Source organism: Sus scrofa, chromosome 3 (assembly GCF_054392235.1).
Source record: "Sus scrofa isolate SSC_HxYL_T2T_F1_AM1 chromosome 3, Sscrofa_HxYL_maternal_Yorkshire_Landrace_v2.0, whole genome shotgun sequence".
Classification (NCBI taxonomy): domain Eukaryota; kingdom Metazoa; phylum Chordata; class Mammalia; order Artiodactyla; family Suidae; genus Sus; species Sus scrofa.
In genome coordinates this window covers 143,646,587-143,663,681 of record NC_139385.1, presented here as the reverse complement: position 1 = coordinate 143,663,681, position 17,095 = coordinate 143,646,587, and the positions used below count along the sequence as shown (strand labels likewise).

At 57.7% G+C, this 17,095-nt stretch overlaps 1 protein-coding gene across 8 annotated transcripts in view; it reads right to left on the bottom strand.

Moving 5' to 3' along the window:
* EIPR1 (EARP complex and GARP complex interacting protein 1) overlaps positions 1–17,095 on the bottom strand; it is an 83,822-nt gene that overhangs the window by 18,629 nt on the left and 48,098 nt on the right. For all 8 annotated transcript variants that reach the window (XM_085015749.1, NM_001244207.1, XM_085015747.1 and 5 more), the window contains 1 exon segment: positions 5,697–5,796. In XM_085015749.1, the coding sequence (XP_084871875.1) occupies positions 5,697–5,796 (100 nt within the window).

Genomic DNA, 17,095 nt, shown 5'->3' with positions numbered 1-17,095 from the left:
TCTGATTAGACCCCTAGCCTGGGAACCTCCATGTGCTGCAGGAGCAGCCCAAGAAATGGCAAAAAGACAAAAAGACAAAAAAAAAAAAAAAAAGAACAAGGAAGGCTTGAAGCACCAGGAGTGCTGTGACAATCAGGACACACGCTCCCCGTCTGAGCTCTACTTCTCACTCAACAACCTCGGGACAGGTCACCTCGGTATCACATGAACAGAGGGCTTTTTGGTACCTGATTCCTCTCCCTGGTACCACTTGCCTTTCACCAGGCACCCACTGAGTGGCCCAACCCCCGTTCATGATCCAGTTTTGGAGATGATGTTTGCCAGCTGCTCTGTCCGCCTACACATCCACACGCCACCCCCTCCCTCCCTCCATCTATCCATCCAGCACCCTCCTTGCATGCCTCTATCCCGCCATCATCCGTCCACCCCTCCCCCAGCACCCCTCCATCCATCAGGCCTGTACTGGCCACCTCCCTGCACCAGGTGCTGCGGGGATGCTGTGCTCACACGATGCTCCCGTTAGGTGGCCCCGCCTCCCAGATGTGGACACTGATCCTACTTTACACATGTGGACACGGAGGATTGGACAGGCCAAGTGACTCGCCCAAGGTCATGCTGCGACTGGGTCTTAACTCACAGCCGTCAACATCTCCCAAATGTGCCCGCGTGCTCCAGCCCCATGTCCCCTGAGCCACTGGCCCGCGCCTGCCCCAGCCTGTTCCAGGAAAACCCGAAAACTTAAAGGCACCCTCTGCGCACTACAGACCCTGCAACTGGATGTCGAACGGCAAAGAAGCAGAGGCTGTATTTCTACTCGTCACACCCCAGACGCGTGGCCTTGACAGCATTCGCGCACCCAGCTTCAGCAGCTGCTTTTTCTCATACACACTTAGTTTCTAAACTTTCTCTTGCTCTTTCTTATGGAGAGAAGTCCTCTGAGAGCTTAGCAAACACTCACTTGCTAATAAATATCTCCATTCAGCCCATTCTGCATCTAATGGTTTTTTCCAAGAGCTGCCTGGAAGATTAAAAAATGCCAGTTGTCTCCAGTATTTATAAAACCAAAAGGCATATCCCGCTCTTAAGATATGATATTAAGATACGCACCCTTGCAAGTTACCAAATCCCTGTCCTCTTAAAGATCCCGAACACGACGGGGGAAAGAGGACACCAGGGGAGGGCCGTGACCTTCAAATGCCCTTCGGGACACCTGCAGCCGGGAGGGGAGGTGGAGGCGCTTTTCTTTATTTACAGCCCCCGCCGAGCAGATGAAACCGCTGGATTTACACACAAAGCAAAGGTAGGCAGGAGCAGGCTGAGGGGAGGGGCCTGGGGCACAAGGGCACAGGGGCTGAGGGCCTGCATTTCCTGTCCCGAGTGCCCCAGGCCTGGGGCTGAACAAGCGGGCAACCCAGGACATCGTGGCTGCAGACCCAAGCCCAGGAACCCTCGCCGCCAGCCTGAGGACCAGGAAGGGCGGCCGCAGGAGAGAGAAATCTTGCCCACCGTGACTGCTGTGCTTCAGGCCAAGCGACCCAGGAAGACCCTGCCCCTGCGCCACGGGCCACCATGAGGCCCTGCAGGTCTGTCCCCTCTACAGACTGATTCATGAAGGGCTGCCCAAGGGCCAAAATGTAAAATGCAAACTGTAAAACCCTCAGGGAAAACCTTCAAGATGCAAGGCTATTCAGAGTCCTCGTGCCTGACCCCAAGGCACAATCCGTAAAAGGAAAGCGGATCAACTGGACCTCAGCAAAATCAAAAACCTCGCAGACAATGGAATATTACCCAGCACTAAACACAACAAGCCACGAGCCGTGAAAAGCCATGGGCCTCACACGCTCACGACTAAGGGCAGGAAGCCAGGCGGGAAGGGCCGCGTGCTGTAGGAAAGGCGGAACTGTGGACACGGCATGCGGATGAGCCGCTGCCACAGGCTCGGCAGGAGGGAGGGAGGGTGGAGCAGAGGGCATGAGGGCGGCGAGGACCCCCTGCGGGTGGGGACACGGGGTGCAGTGGTGACACGTGCCACTACGCCTGCATCCAAAGCCACAGACAGCGTCGGGAGTCAGCCCTGATGAAACGAGGGACGTCGTGTGACGGTGACGGCCCAACGTGGGCCCACCCACTGCGGGAGATGCCCCTTCTGATGGGGGCGCTGATAACAAGGGGGGTTACGGGAATCCCACCATCCCCTCCAACGTGCTGCGAACATAAAACTGCCCCCAGCGACGACCACCAGAAAAAGAGAAACCTCCGCCCTGCAAAGACGCTGCTGAGGAGACGTGAGCAGAGGAGGGAAAGCTGCTTCCTCGCCAGGACCACGCGGGTCCTGGGGCGTCAGCACGACCCGTGATGCCCAGGACTAGGCGGGAGACAGTCCCGGGCGGCTGCCAGGCCCCGAGGCTAACCCGGCAGCCCCTCCCTCTCCCCGCCTCGGGCTGCACCCCAAGCCCTGGGGGCCGAGGGAAGGCAGGGCCACAGCAAGAAGTGGGGAGCCCCGACTGCACCCACAGGCCCAGTCCGGCTCTGTGCCAGGTCCCCAGGGGCTCGGCCTCCGCCCCATGCTCTGTCCCCAAACAGCAAGGCCTGTGCTCTGGGCAGAGTGGGCAGGTCACCGTCACTACCCAGCCCACCCCGTCACTGTCCGTCCCCCCCGCCCCGCACCGCACTGCCCACCGCGTCACTGCCTGCCAGTCACTGCCCAGCCTGTCACTACCTACCCCATCACTGCCCCCCACTCCACTGCCCCCCCCACTGCCCGCTCCCCTCTGTGCTTGAGCAGCTGGGTCTCGTTTTAAACCCTGGATTAGAGATTCCTGAAGACACGCTGTGCCCCTGAAGCCCTTTCTCTGCCGTCAAGGACCTGATCCGCGTGTAAACCCCGCCGGCCTGCACCACGAGGTGACACCCGGGCCTCTTCCCGAGGCTCCTGCAGGGAGGCAGGGGTGGGAGGAAGGGCCCTGCCCCAGGGCCACCTTGCCCTCCTTCTGTCCCTGCCCTCGAGACGCTGCTCACTTGGGCGGCAGTGAAAGCCACTGTCACGCAGCAGAGATGAAAGAGCACAGCCCCCACGGGGAGGCACAGCCTCTGCCTCCTCGGGCCAGGACCCCACAGGGCCTCCCTCCAGGCCTCCCCGGGCTCCACTAATGATTATAAATGGCACGGCGCCTCCGATTTAATTGCAAAAGGTAATGATGCAGGGAGCATAAGATTAGATTCACCACAGAAGGCAATATCCTCAAACAATGAAAAAGAAAAAAAAAAAGGAAGAGCCGGGTGTGAGGACAGCGGACATCGATTGGAAGCTTCGGGATGACACACTGCAGCCGATGGTCGCAAAGTGATAGCGACAGAACTGCTGACAGCAGAGAAAAATGGGCGGAAGACGCATTGGGCTTTGCTGCAAAGAAGTTACAGATTCATCACCTGCCGGAAAATCAGTGAGAAGGCAATGACCGGGGGTCGGAGGTGGGCTCCATCGGACCCCAGCCACGGCCCGGGCTGGGCCGAAAGCCGCCTTCCCGCTGGGCGCCTCCTGCCCGGGGTGGGGGCTGGCCTCCTCTGGGCTGAGCGACCCCCGCCCCCGGCGGCTGCACCTGCCCGGGAAAGCAGGGGCTCCTGAAGAAGATCTCCCGAGACGCAGGCTGGACCCCTGGGGACACCCCGGGCTCTGGCCCAGATGCCCCAGCAAGTCCCCAGAAGGCGGGGGCCCTGCAAGTGTCCAACGGGCACGCGCGGGGGGCCAGGGACAACCTGGACCATGCAGTTTGCTTCAAGTTACCTGCTGCAGCCTAAACGCTTGGGTGAGATGTGCATTCTGCTCCATGACACATAGGTGCGCCTTATTTTTTTAACTTTAAAATTAAAAAGTGATTCTTTTTCCCTTAAATATTATTAACGTGCTAGAAAACAGCTTAACTTCACGTTGAAGCCGTGACACTCTCTGATGGTGCCGCCTGAGAACCTGAACAGGCCACCCCAACGCTGTGAAGTCTGACTTTGCGCCACGTGGTGAACACGACAACCCTTCTCACGCGTCTCTTCAACCAGCAGGTGAAGAAAGGGTTTATTAACACGCAGGTGCCGTGAGGGGAAAGCTGAGCACGCGTCACAGGAACAAGGGGCGATGAGGAGACACACGTTTGCAGAAGAAATCCGTCCAGGAGACTTCGTCCCCAAGCCCCTCTGGACCAGGGGTGGGACTCGGCCCCCAGGTAAGGGCGGCATCAAAGCTTTATTGTTTCAAATCCCTTCAGGGTCTCCCTAAAGTTGTCGCTTCGATGTATAAATGCAATAAAGTTATGAATGTATGTGAAACCCTTTTTTTTTTTTTTTTGCTTTTTAGGCCTGCACCTGCAGCAGATGAAAGTTCCCAGGCTAGGGGTCTAATTGGAGCCGTAGCTGCCGGCCTACACCACAGTCACTGCAACGCAGGATCCAAGCCGCATCTGTGACCTACACCACAGCTCACAGCAATGCTGGTCAGGACCCACTGAGCGAGGCCAGGGATCAAATCAGCATCCTCACGGATACTAGTTGGGTTCATTACCACTCAGCCATGATGGGAACTCCATGACAAACATTTTATTTATTTATTTATTTTTTTTGTCTTTTGTCTTTTTGTTGTTGTTGTTGCTATTTCTTGGGCCACTCCCGCAGCATATGGAGGGTCCCAGGCTAGGGGTCCAATCGGAGCTGTAGCCACCGGCCTACGCCAGAGCCACAGCAACACGGGATCCGAGCCGCGTCTGCAACCTACACCACAGCTCACGGCAACGCCGGATCGTTAACCCACTGAGCAAGGGCAGGGACCAAACCCGCAACCTCATGGTTCCTAGTCGGATTCGTTAACCACTGCGCCACGACGGGAACTCCATGACAAACATTTTATAAGAGGAAATTTTAAGAAATCAAATATGAAAATATATATTCCAATAGGAAGAATACGCTATGAAAAGCAAAGCATTCAAAGCAACGAATATTCGAAAGCCAAAGCGGTTCCCAAGAAAGCTGGTGTGACACCTTAAAACGGGTCTGGGAAAGAGCAGGACTCCTGGTCAGGAGCCCACAGACAGAGCCGCTCCTGCGCCTGGTGACGGAACTCGCAGGGTGACACGCGGGTGCCCGGCGGGACGGGAAGGTGGCCTCTGTGTGGGTCTGGGTTCCAGCAGTCACGGGGACAGAAGAGCTGCCGTGACTGCCGGCCAAACCCTCAGGACGTGCACACGAGGGAGTGAAGGGAAGACAGGCCGAAAGCCCACTGGGCCACAGTCAAGCGTTATTTTCACTACCAAGAAAAGCATCCATTTCATGACTTCTCTCACCTAAAAGGTGATTTTAACCAAATATACACTGAAAATCCACTCATTAAAAAGACATCCAGTTGAAACAGAAGAAAATATACTTCTGGATACCTGCTAACTCTCGGGCAGATTATGGCCAAAGGGGAGCCCTGTCAACTGCGGGGTTCTGGCGGCACTCGCACACGGCCCAGACGACAAACCCCGAACAGCCTTGGCCTCAAAGAGCCGCTCACTCAGGTCTTCGACTGATGATTTTGTCTGTTCACTAATTCTTTTACAACCACTGTCAAAATCCTAAACATACATGAATCTAGAAGGGCATTCTGAACTCGGCTGAAAGATCCCATTAAAAAACACAAAGGCCCCAAAGCTGTGGACTCTTTGCCTTACCAGAGCCTGGCTGGAGCTCTCCTGCAGGTCCCACAGCAGGAGGTGGTTGTCGGCCAACGAGATGACTCTCTTCCCGTCCCCCGCGGGCTCCCACGCGACACTGAGGGAGGAGACAGACAGGTTACAGACGGGCTTTCGCACACGGCCCTCCGCCCCCCGCAGTGCTGTCACAGCGCTTCTCCGACGGCACCGTCAGCCGGGCGACCGCGCCGCTGTGGACTGGCTGTCTGTGTCCCCCCCGGATCTCCTGTGCTGGGGCGGGGCTCAGGGAGTGAGCGGGCTTCAGGGAGGCCAGGAGGGTGGGGCCCGTGACGGGATCAGCGCCCTTTCGGTGATGGACGGGTTCCGAGCTGTCTCCCTGTGTGTCTCTGAAGGTCTCTGTCCCCCTATGTCCCTGTCTCTGCTTTTATACGTCTGCCTCTCTCTTGCTGCCACGGGGACACGGGGGGAAGGCGGCTGTCCCCAAGTCAGGGGAAGGGGCCCCTCCAGTGCCTGACCTGCTCGCACCCTGACCTCAGACCTGAAGCCCCTAGAACTGGGAGATGTCACCATTTGTTGTTGAAGCCCCAGCAGCCTGCGCCGACCGAGACACTGCCCACGGACCTCCCAGGGCCCGATTCTGGCCGCTGAGACGTGGAGGGGCCCACTGGGGGCTGGGTCTGAGGCGCAGGGGACGCCCACACCTGCGGCCACCTCCTGAGAGCAGCGCAGAGTCGGGGCCCCACAGCCCCGAGGTCCCAAGCAGGGCTGAGACCCAATGTCCCGCTGTTTCAGCCAACGTGAGCCACGTTTCCTGTCATCTGCAGCCCACACCATCCTAAGCGACACAGTGTGTACCCCAATAAGCAACGAAAGGCGGACATCACATCATCTCTGGGACGAAAGCGTGAACAGACGGAGACGAGGGGGGCTGTCTTCCCGGGTGAAACTCGCCAGTGCGTAGAGAGGACAGCTGCCTCGCTTCGAGGGAGGGACTGGAGACGCGCTAAGACCCCCGCGACGTCTTTCAGACGGGCCACGGTGCTGACCGCCAGGACTGCCAGGGAGCCGTTACCACTGCCACCCCGACATTAACGAAAGGCCAAGCACAGTGTCCGTCTCGTCTAGTGTAGGAAACACAAAAGTTCACAGCCCTCTGACCCCGCGTGCACCCTCCTAGAGCAGAGGAGAGCGGACTGTACCTTTTCCAATGACAGCAACGAAAACGGCCCGATTTCAAGCCACTAAAATAAAACACCGCGGGGATGCCAAGGAACCAGTTCTGAAATCTGCTGCTCCGGTTATCCTAAGATAACCACCTGGAAATTCCAATTTTGAAGACACTTTTTGGGAGCAAGCTGATGGGTCTTCTCCTGGTTCACAGCTACACTTAGGAACAGTTCAGACCGCTGCCAGTGGAGGCCAAGGAGAGACGCGAAACGGGGAGAGAGAGTGGACAACGGTCACCCCAGCCCTGTCCTGGAAGAGGACAAGCACGTGCCTGTGTGGGACATGGCCTGTCCCGTCCCAGACCACAGGCCAGGGCTGAGCTCAGAGAGGCTGGTCTCTCAGAGCCCCGGAGGTTAGAAATCCGAGGTGGGCTGCCAGCGTGGCGGGGTTCTGGCGGGGTTCTGGTCAGGCCCCTCCACACGGCCTGCAGGCAGCCACCTTCTGGCTACATCCTCACAGGGGTCAGAGCAGGGGAAGCTCCAAGTTTCTCTCCTAAGGGCCCTACCCGCATCCCAAGAGCCCCAGCCCATGATCTGATTATCTCGCAAAGGCCCCACCTAACACCCCACCCTGGAGATGAGGCTTTCAACACCCGAGTCTCAGAGACAGAACTGCAGCTCCTGACACTCGCTATCAGGAGCAGGGAACCTGGACTGGTCTCCAAGCTCCTCAGCACATCCCGCCTGTGACTCCTGCACGGCGCCTGCACGTACACGCATGCGCGCGCGCACACGCACACACGCACACACACACACACACACACACACACACACACACACACACACACGCCGGGGTGGGAGCAGCTGCCGGCCAGGCCACGCCGTGAATGCTGTGACGTGACGGACACTGCCCGACACTGTGACCGTCGGTCTGAGAGTCATCGCACGGATACAGGCGTCTTCGGCCGACACTGCAGAAAGCCAGGGGTTCCCGGGTCTCTGACATCACAGGAAAAGGGCTGGCCTGTCGGCTGCCACGACGGACCCGCTGACATGCAGCCAGGCTCCCGGCTCAGGACCCTGCCCGTCTCCCTCAAAGACCACGTCCAAGGGCGCACTAGCCCCCAACGCCATCTCTGGGGCATGGACATCTGACGTCGGTTTCCCGCCACACTGAAGGCTTCTGGAGGGTAGACCCAACGTAGCAAAAGTCCTGGACAGGGACCGGCAGCAGCGTCTGGGGCGCGTGGTACTTAATGCACAGCTGCTCAGGGACCCCCAGGGTTTCCGGCAGGAGTGAGGCACCGCACGGAACAAAACGAGACCGGTTTAACGTACCCCTCGCTCCGCACTGGTGCGTGAGGGTTGCGAAAACCCTAAAAGGAGAACAATGAGAAAAGCTTTTAGGCTTCACGCCTGTTTTACCTTCCAAATGCGCGCGGCTCCAGCCGGGCCTCGTCATCGCCTGCGGCACCTGCCTCGGCTGACGCTCCTGGTCGGCGACGTCGGGGTGGACGGGAGCACAAAAGTGGGGACCCTGAGAGCAAAGGGCGGCGGGGCTATGAGAGCCGAGCGGGGAGGAAGGAAACAGACACGGCAACTCGAGCTGGAAACGGCACCCTGGCCACGGCAGGACCCAGCACGACACGCGCTGAGCCGGCGAGGCCTGGCCTCACCTCGAGACCAGGTGCGCAGGAGCCTCGACTGGAAAACAGTAAATAGCAAATTCGGTTTTAGAAAATGTTCCATCTAATGTGGGTTTTTTATTTCTTTTTTTTTTTTTTTTTTTTTTGTCTTTTTGCTATTTCTTGGGCTGCTCCCGCGGCATATGGAGGTTCCCAGGCTAGGGGTCCAATCGGAGCTGTAGCCACCGGCCTACGCCAGAGCCACAGCAACGCGGGATCCGAGCCGCGTCTGCAACCTACACCACAGCTCACGGCAACGCCGGATCGTTAACCCACTGAGCAAGGGCAGGGATTGAACCCGCAACCTCAGAGTTTCTAGTCAGATTCGTTAACCACTGCGCCACGACGGGAACTCCGGTTTTTTATTTCTTTAATTCTTCTTCTTGAAATATAATTCATTTGTAATGCTGTGTTAGCTTCTGCAGTCCAGCACAGTGACCAGACATTTATACATACATCTTCTTTTCCTCTTCTTCCTCTTCTGAACAGAGTCTAGAGTCCCCTGCACTGCACAGCGGGACTTTCTGTGATAAACGATATATAACTGTTTGCATCTGCTGACCCCAAACGCCCAGTCCCCCATCCCCCTTGGCCACCGCAAGTCTGTTCTCTGTCTGAGGCTGCTTCTGTTTCACAGAGAGGTTCATTTGTGTCATAATGTGGGGTTTTTCTAAGTTTTGACGGCTGATTTTGTGAATTATGCTGAGCATCTCAAGCAGATGGCTGCGGTTCACCAAGGGGCCATGAGGTGACCTCGGGGAGCCTGGGACGGGGTGGGCAGAACACCACTCACAGCGTGTCTGGGGGTAAACGGTATTTCTTGAACCTTCTATTCCATTACACAGGTACGTGTGTGCGAGTGCAGGTGGGGGTCATGGGGTATAATTACCCCGATTCTGTCGAGAGGAACGTGGAGAATCCTGCCTCGGACCCTCCACTCGTCTCCTTGGTTCCTGGAAGCGGAGAGGCCGGCATTTCCTCTGCAGGCCTTCGCCCTCCTCTGGCCTCTTTCGGGAGCACGTGGAGCACTTGGCTCGCCCGGTGCTGCCTGCTGACCCGAGCGCACTCACGTCACCGGGCGCGTGTGGCCCCCCGGCCATGACCCCAGGCCGGTGCTCTTTTCCGGAGTCCCTTCATGACACGTAGTCGGCAACACCGCTGGAGCCACTCTGTGCCCCCTGGTCCCCACGCGGGCTGGCAGAGCAGGTACATGCACCCCCCGCCACGTCTGCACAAGAGCCCCACCGGCGGCGCCAGGACCTCCCCCTGCACAACACACACGAGAGCCCAGCCCTCGCCTTCACTCAGTCTTGCTCGAAGCTGTTTTATTTTATGCCCTAATTTAACACTGGCTCACTAAAAATGTTTAAACCCCGGGAAAGTCCGAGACTCCACCCCGTGGAGGAAACGACAGGTGACACGTGGCTTCGGGGCCGACTGCACGTCCGCTGGAACGTGTGATGTCATCGTAATTTCTACTTAACAGGAAGGTGGTGGCGCAGTCACGTGACTCCACAGCTTCCCCAGATCTGCCTCTTGTCCCAGACCCTGTGCTCAGGGAGATGCTTCGACAAAGCCCCATCTCTGGTCTTCTCCAGGGGGATCCCCCGGGACGGTCAACGCAGCCACAGGACCCTCCTCGAGAAAGTGTCCCTCAGCTGCACACAGAACTACCGTCCGCAAAAGAGGCGCCTGTGACGGCGGGGCCCAGCCGCCAAGAACGGCTTCTATTTATTACCACCCACGGGCGACATAGCGGAAAACAAGCGTGCCGGGTTTATCGGGAGCAGCCTCTGCGATCACGAGCATTTGGAGTAAGTGGGGTGTGCACAGAGCAATAAACAGGGAAATTCTATTTCCTCACGGTTCATCGCCAGGAAACCAGTGCCATAAACATAACAAAACAACCCAGAATTTCTGCCACACTCGCTACTCCAAACTCACAAGTTTATTCCTTTGTTCATAAAAAGCACTCGTGTTTCTGCTTTTTCGCACTCTCCCAGCAAATGCGAGCGGACGTTAGATTTATATTAAGTCGCGAACAGTGGCCCAAACCTCATACATGTACACCGGAGCCTCCATAATCACCGAGAGAGACACAGGGAAAGGGCTGTTTCTGTAAATAAACCCGATGGAAACCCTAAACTCCTCTGAGGCAGTGAAGAGGACAGTAACAGCAGGATTGATGGTTCGGACTTGGCGGGTCTCACGCGGATCAAACAGAACACACACCCTGCTCCAGACGAGCGAGTCCGAAGAGCACGAGTCACACTCTGGATTTTGGCGCCTGGGCTGAGGACGCTCAAAGGGCACGTGCAACTCTTAAAACGACTCAATGGAAAGTGTACTTTACTCAAGTCACTTGCACACATACCCTGCCTCTCCCCCGCAGCCCCTGAGGTGGGGGGCGGGGGCCAGAAAGGCAGCTGTCAGGGCACAACCGCCCACCAAGGGGATGGAAATCAGAGAACAGGACACGGGAGGCAGCGGCCACACGGTGGGAACCAGATCAGCACACCGGGGTGGGGCTGAGACCTGTCCCGATGCCTCCCCGACTCTTCACACTGGTTACTTTACTGTAAAGGGAAAACCTCAAGAAAGAGGCCTACCCATCAAGACACTGGTGACGAAATGAGTGTTCACCCGTCAAATTTTGAACACCCTTTACAAAAAGAATGTAATAAATTATTTCCCCAGTTTAGACATCTCTCTCTTAAAATACACAGATTTGGCCATCTGGCTCATTTCGAAATTCCTGCTCAAAAATTCACAGCAGAACACAAGACAGCTTTTCACAAATGCCATAAGGATGTTTTAAAAAGAGCACTTTAAGAGGTCCACTATTAAGCCAAGAAGCACGCTTTGATCAAACCTGCGGATGCACGGCTTCCTCGTGGCTGAGACGCACGAGCGCTTGTAGTGACCATCACGCCTGAGGACTGCCCGCGCCCCTTCTGACCGGCGAGTCTGTAACTCTGGGCACTGAGGGACTCAGTTCTCAAAAGTCTGTGTTTATTCTGACGTCTCTCACCTGCACAGACTTACAGCTCCATCACCCACCTGCACAGCTCAGCACAAATACACACTCACACTAAAATTCAGCCACGCAAATTGTGTGGGCAGAAAGACACCACCCTCCACAAAGGCTTCCCTTGGGCGCTCTGTCCGACGCGGGGGAACGTGGGGGCCGATGGACACAGCTGCCCCCGCCTTCCTGGGCGAGGCGCCTGTCTTGTCCTGCCCCAGGGGGAGCCAGGGACTCTCTCCAGCCTTGAAGTCCAAGTCCCCAGGCCTCTGCTCCGAGGCCGTCCTAGCCCAGGCCACGGCTGCTGCTCACTGCAGACTCTCGAGACCGAGAGAGGGGCCAGTGCCCGGCAGGGGGGGCACCATGCCAGCCTGACGGCAAGTCCACCAAGTGCAAGGCTGCTGCTCCTGGTCTTCCCAGCAAGTCCAGAGCTAGCTCAGAGTCAGGCGCTAACCGTCCAGACCCAAGACACCATCCGAATTCCCACCAGCAGCCTGGCTGGCCCTTCTCCCCGCTCTCCTCCCACACCCTCTCCTCAGATAGCAGGAGAACAAGAGACCACAGCTGAAAATTCTCACAGGCAGAGTGAGTGGTCCTTCAGGCTTAAATCAGATTATTTAAATCTCAAGCTTAACAAACAGAACTTCAAAAAAATCCCCTCTAAGCTGTCCCGCTGGACGCAGCGGGATGTCTGTCCAGCACATTCCAGGAAAGACCCTTTGGGATCGGGGGATGACCAGCAGAAACACACTCTGAACCCTATTATTTAATGGAAACTTGAACTACAGTCTCAGAAAGGCTATGAGTTTATCCGTGACTGATGACTTACACTCTCTGCACCGTGCATTCAGTGTTCGTACCCTGACTCCCAGACGAGCCGCGTCCCCGAGCTGCCGTCTGCGACTCTGTCCCCACCTGCTTCCTAGCGCGCAGCCTCAGTCACCCTCACAAGGGCCAGGGCACCCTCCGCCTGCAGATGGAGACTTCAGCCGAAGTGAGGGAGGGCAGCGCCTTCATTTGTCCTGTGAAACCACAGGCTGTTTTCTCCCTACACAAAACCGGGCTGCCGGGCATCGTCCAGGCTGCTCTCAAAGCCAGCGGCTGATTTCCATGGTGGGCCAGCAACCAGGGAAGCAACTCCTGGGCTCCAGTTGAAAACTCTTACACCCAAGTGCAAGGGCGAAGCCAGAAAGCGGCAACGTGGATCTTATGACACCTGACGAACCTCCCACGAGGACACGGTCAGAAGCACGGGGAGCCTTCCGCCGCCACGGGCAGCAGCATCACAGCACAGGACCTCTGAAAACTTCAAACATCTCTTCTTACTTATCCTCAGAGACACCTCTTACAAGACATCAGGGATAACTCTGAATTTACTCGGCAACATTCACCCGAGCCAGTTCACATCATTCTACTCTCTGAACTAAAAAGAAGAAACACGATTACAAACAAGATCAAATCCTTGATTCTGGCCAAACCACCTCAAGGATTTGGGGGCCCACACAAGTTTCCTTGCTTGTGCTTCCTCCCCAAGTCCAACCCCAATATTCAGGCCCTTTCCTTCTTCTAATTATAAAGGACACTGGACACCCCCTCTCAGGAACCTCCAGCCCCTCAGCCTGCCTGGCCTCCGGTGCCATGTTTACCTCCACCTGCGTGAAAGAAGCATCTTCCCCCAAAGCTGGCTCAGAAAGCAGAGGTCAGCGGCCAGTGTGGACACAGGCATCTGGAGGAGCAGTAGAGAAAGACTAGGCCTGGGGGTGGGGGGGTCTCCAACTCCACACTCTGCGGGGGCAGGTGAGTGGGGAGGGGGCTGCAGCCAACCGTCATGAATTTTGCTTCACCCTCCAAAGCTGCCAGTTCCTGATTTTAGTAACTTTTCCTTTAAGGAGTTTCTCACCATCCAAGAAACACTGCCACTTGCCTGGCTGCTCCCGACACGCAGGCTGGGACACGGCCCGCGGTTTCCACTCTACTGGCTTTGCTCTGACTCTCCAGCGGGGAGCAACCCCCAGCAGCAGAGGCGCGTAACTCTTTAGCGGCTGGAGAGCCTCTTCATCATCAGAAGGCGATGGAGAGCCAGGAAGTCACCCGTGGCGGCTAATCAGCCCCTGGGCCAATCGTGATGGTGACGCGGTCCCCACCCTCACAGGGAGCTGGCGCCAGAGAATGGTTCCCTCCTTCCTGTTTTCACCTGCCACATCCGAGCCCTCCCCCCGCATCAGGCTCCAAAAGAGACGGGTGTAAACAGGGACGGGGGTGCAGTGCCAGGGGGCCCTGGAGAATTGGGGGGCTTGCAGCCCCACTCACACTGCCCACCCCTGATGCAGACGCCGTGTATGCTGATAAAACCCATCACCCATCAGGCTCCCCAGTGACTCGAGAGACAGTGACCCTAACATCTGCAAAACCAGGAGCTCCTCTCACAGGCAGAACCCTCTACCCTGGGCATCCAGGCAGGACCAGCAGGAAGATGCGTGAACACTCCAACCTCATGCTCAGGAAGACGTGTTTCTCTCCCCAGCAACTGACACCACATCTAAATGGTGTGGCGATCATTCGGCCGGCGGGGGCTGGTTCTGGGGTCGGACCACCCAGCTCCAAAACCCAGTGACTCCCCGCAGAGCGCGTCTCGTCCTCTCTATGGTCCAGCCTGCAGCGGTCCTGCTGGTCAGGGTCACTGCGGGAACCCAGAGCCCGGGTGACAGTCCTGACTCAGCAGCCACTCTCTTCTCATCAACCACAGAGTGAGGCCCTGAGGACCTGCGCCGGGGCGCTGTCCTCGGTGCTGATTTCGGAAACGTTTCTCGGGGTGCGGAGGCTGCCGGGCGCTGTCCTTGGTGCTCAGTACACGGCCCGCAGTGGGCCTGGCCCTGCCCGGCTCAGTCCACAGAGAAGGCAGAGGAGCAGGCAGTGCCACGTCAGGCGGTGGTGACGCCGTGACGAAGGTGAAACTGGGCAAAAGGGCAGAAAGGCGTGAGTGGGGGTGGAGCAGGCGCAATTCCGAGAGAAGGGTTAAGAAGGACCTCTCTGAAGAGGTGACACAGAGCCAGAGGAGCTGAGCGCTGCAGGTCACAGGCAGCCCCCTTGAGGCCAAGTTGGGACCCGCGTGCCACAGGCAGACCGGGAGTCAGCCCCTTCACGGCTTCTCAGACCCTGGAAGGACCACATGTCCAGAGATCCTGCCCGGAGCCAGAGCCGTCAGCCCAAGTGTCATCACCTTTCCAGAAACAGGGACTTGATCTAGAGAAACGGGGGACTTGCCAGTGACCCTACGGCCACCTCAGGACAGGTGAGGACTAGAGACCTCGCGAGCGCCGCCTGGCCCTGCTGGCGGAGACGGAGGCGTGGGGACCGTCACACCACAGCCAGGCTGCTCCAGAACAGGAAGCGGAACGGCCCTGGGATGGGAACCCGCGCCTCTGCCTGTGGGCACAGCGACAATGCTGGGCGTTGGGGCTATACTGCGGTCCTGGGCACCCCCTCATAGCCAGCAGCGGTGGATGCTCGGCGTGCCCAGGAGCCCCTCTTCCGGAAATGCTCGCCGCAAAATAATAAAGAAAAGTGAGCAAACAAAAAACCACCGTTTCTCTCGTGTTTGACCACAAATAGCGTCCCTCACCCCCACGGATTTGGCAAACTTCAATTTCCATTAACTTTACTTCCCTAATGATGAAGCTTAGACACGACAGCTCCCAGCGCCAGTGAGGATGCAGAGGCTGGACCCCCACACACGCTGGAGCGGCGCCTCTGGAGCAGGACACAGCTGTTTCCAAAAAAATTAAACACCACGCCGCAGGCCCAGCGACTGCCCCCGGGCCCTCAGCGCGGAGACAGAAAACCCAGACGAGACAGTGAGACTCGGAGCATCGTCACTCACAGCAGCCAAAGCTGGGGCCCAGATGTGCTCCACGGGCGAGGCACCCACAGACCCTGCCCACCCCCCTGGAGTCCCGCTCAGGGAGAAGGAAGGAGCGACAACAAGGAGGAGCCCCAGGGAGGGCCTGAGAGCACGAGCTGCCGGCAGATGCAGGCAGTGTGTGATCCCACCTGCAGAAGCTCTTGGAGAGACAGGTGTACTGCGTAGGGCACAGGCTCGCGGCTGCCAGGGGTTAAGAGGGGCGTGGGAGGGTGGTGGCATAAAAAGGTGGCACCAGCGATCCTGGCTCTGTGTCCCGACGGTGGCGGTGGCTACAGAGACAGACATGCCTGATGAGACAGCATGGGGCTCAGTGTGCACTCACGTGTGCGTGTGGAACGTGCTGTGAGCGGGGGCCCAGGTTGTCTTGATGCCTCGTTCCTGGAACTGACCCCACATGGCAGTTACACAAGGTCCCCGTGGGGGAGTCGGGCAGGGCACACGGGGTCTCCGTGCCGTTCCTACACCTGCACCCGCATCCCCAAGTGAAAAGGCCAAGGACACACCGGCACACCGCGGATAACAAAAGAACTCGAGGAGTTCCCATCCTGGCGCAGCGGAAACAAAACTGTCGAGCATCCATGAGGACGCAGGTTCAATCCCTGGCCTCACTCAGTAGGTTACGGATCCGGCGTTGCCCTGAACTGTGGTATAGGTCGCAGACTCGGCTTGGATCTGGCGTTGCTGTGGCTGTGGTGTAGGCTGGCAGCTGCAGCTCCAATTCAACCCCTGGCCTGGGAACCTCCATATGCCACCAGTGTGCCCTAAAAGGACAAAAGAGAGAAAAGAAAAGAAAAGAGAAAAGAAAAGGAAAAAAAAGAAATACTTTGAACGAAGGCCGCAAATTCTGAATACCAGCACTCCAAGGCAAATCTGAGGAGGATGGGGAATAATACCAAGTAATTAAATACCAACGATGACCTCCTGACACGTTTCCCTTCAAAAGTGAGGGCGCAGCTGTTTTGCGATCTGCATCTCCTGCCACCACCCCAGGGGCAGGCACGGCCTTGGCGGCTTGCACAGCCTGCTCCTCCAACTGGTGACCTGCCTGATGGGGAGCAGGAGGCACGTTCCCTCTGAGCTCACCCCGCTCAGCGCCCCCCAAAGGTAGGGACGCCTCCTACACCTGCCAACTGCCTGGAAACCGCAGCCCGCGCTGTGTCACTGCCCCAGTGCCAGGGTGCTTCCTGGGATACACACACACGCGCGCGCATACACACACACGTAAAGACATGCACACACGTGCACAGGCTCTCACACTCACACACGTGCAAAGACAAGTGCAAGGCTCTCACACACACATGCACACATGCAAATGTTTGCTGGGGAAGCAGGGCTGCTGTCTGAGTGAGATGTGGGCTCCAAACAGCCCTGTGTGGGCGGCAGGGCTGCTCTGCACTGGGCAGGCAGTTCCTCGAGGGCAGGACAAGCCCCACACCCCTTCTCCGCAGGTGGCCGGCGGCTGGGCTCCTCGGGGATCTGAGACGAGCACAACCTGGCGCTTGCTAACACCCCACACCCCGAAGGCTGATAGACAAGGGCATCCCAGGTCCCCAGCCGGGACTCTGCACCCCCTGCCTCCAGACACAGCTGACATGGGGACACGGATCAGTCTCGGTTCC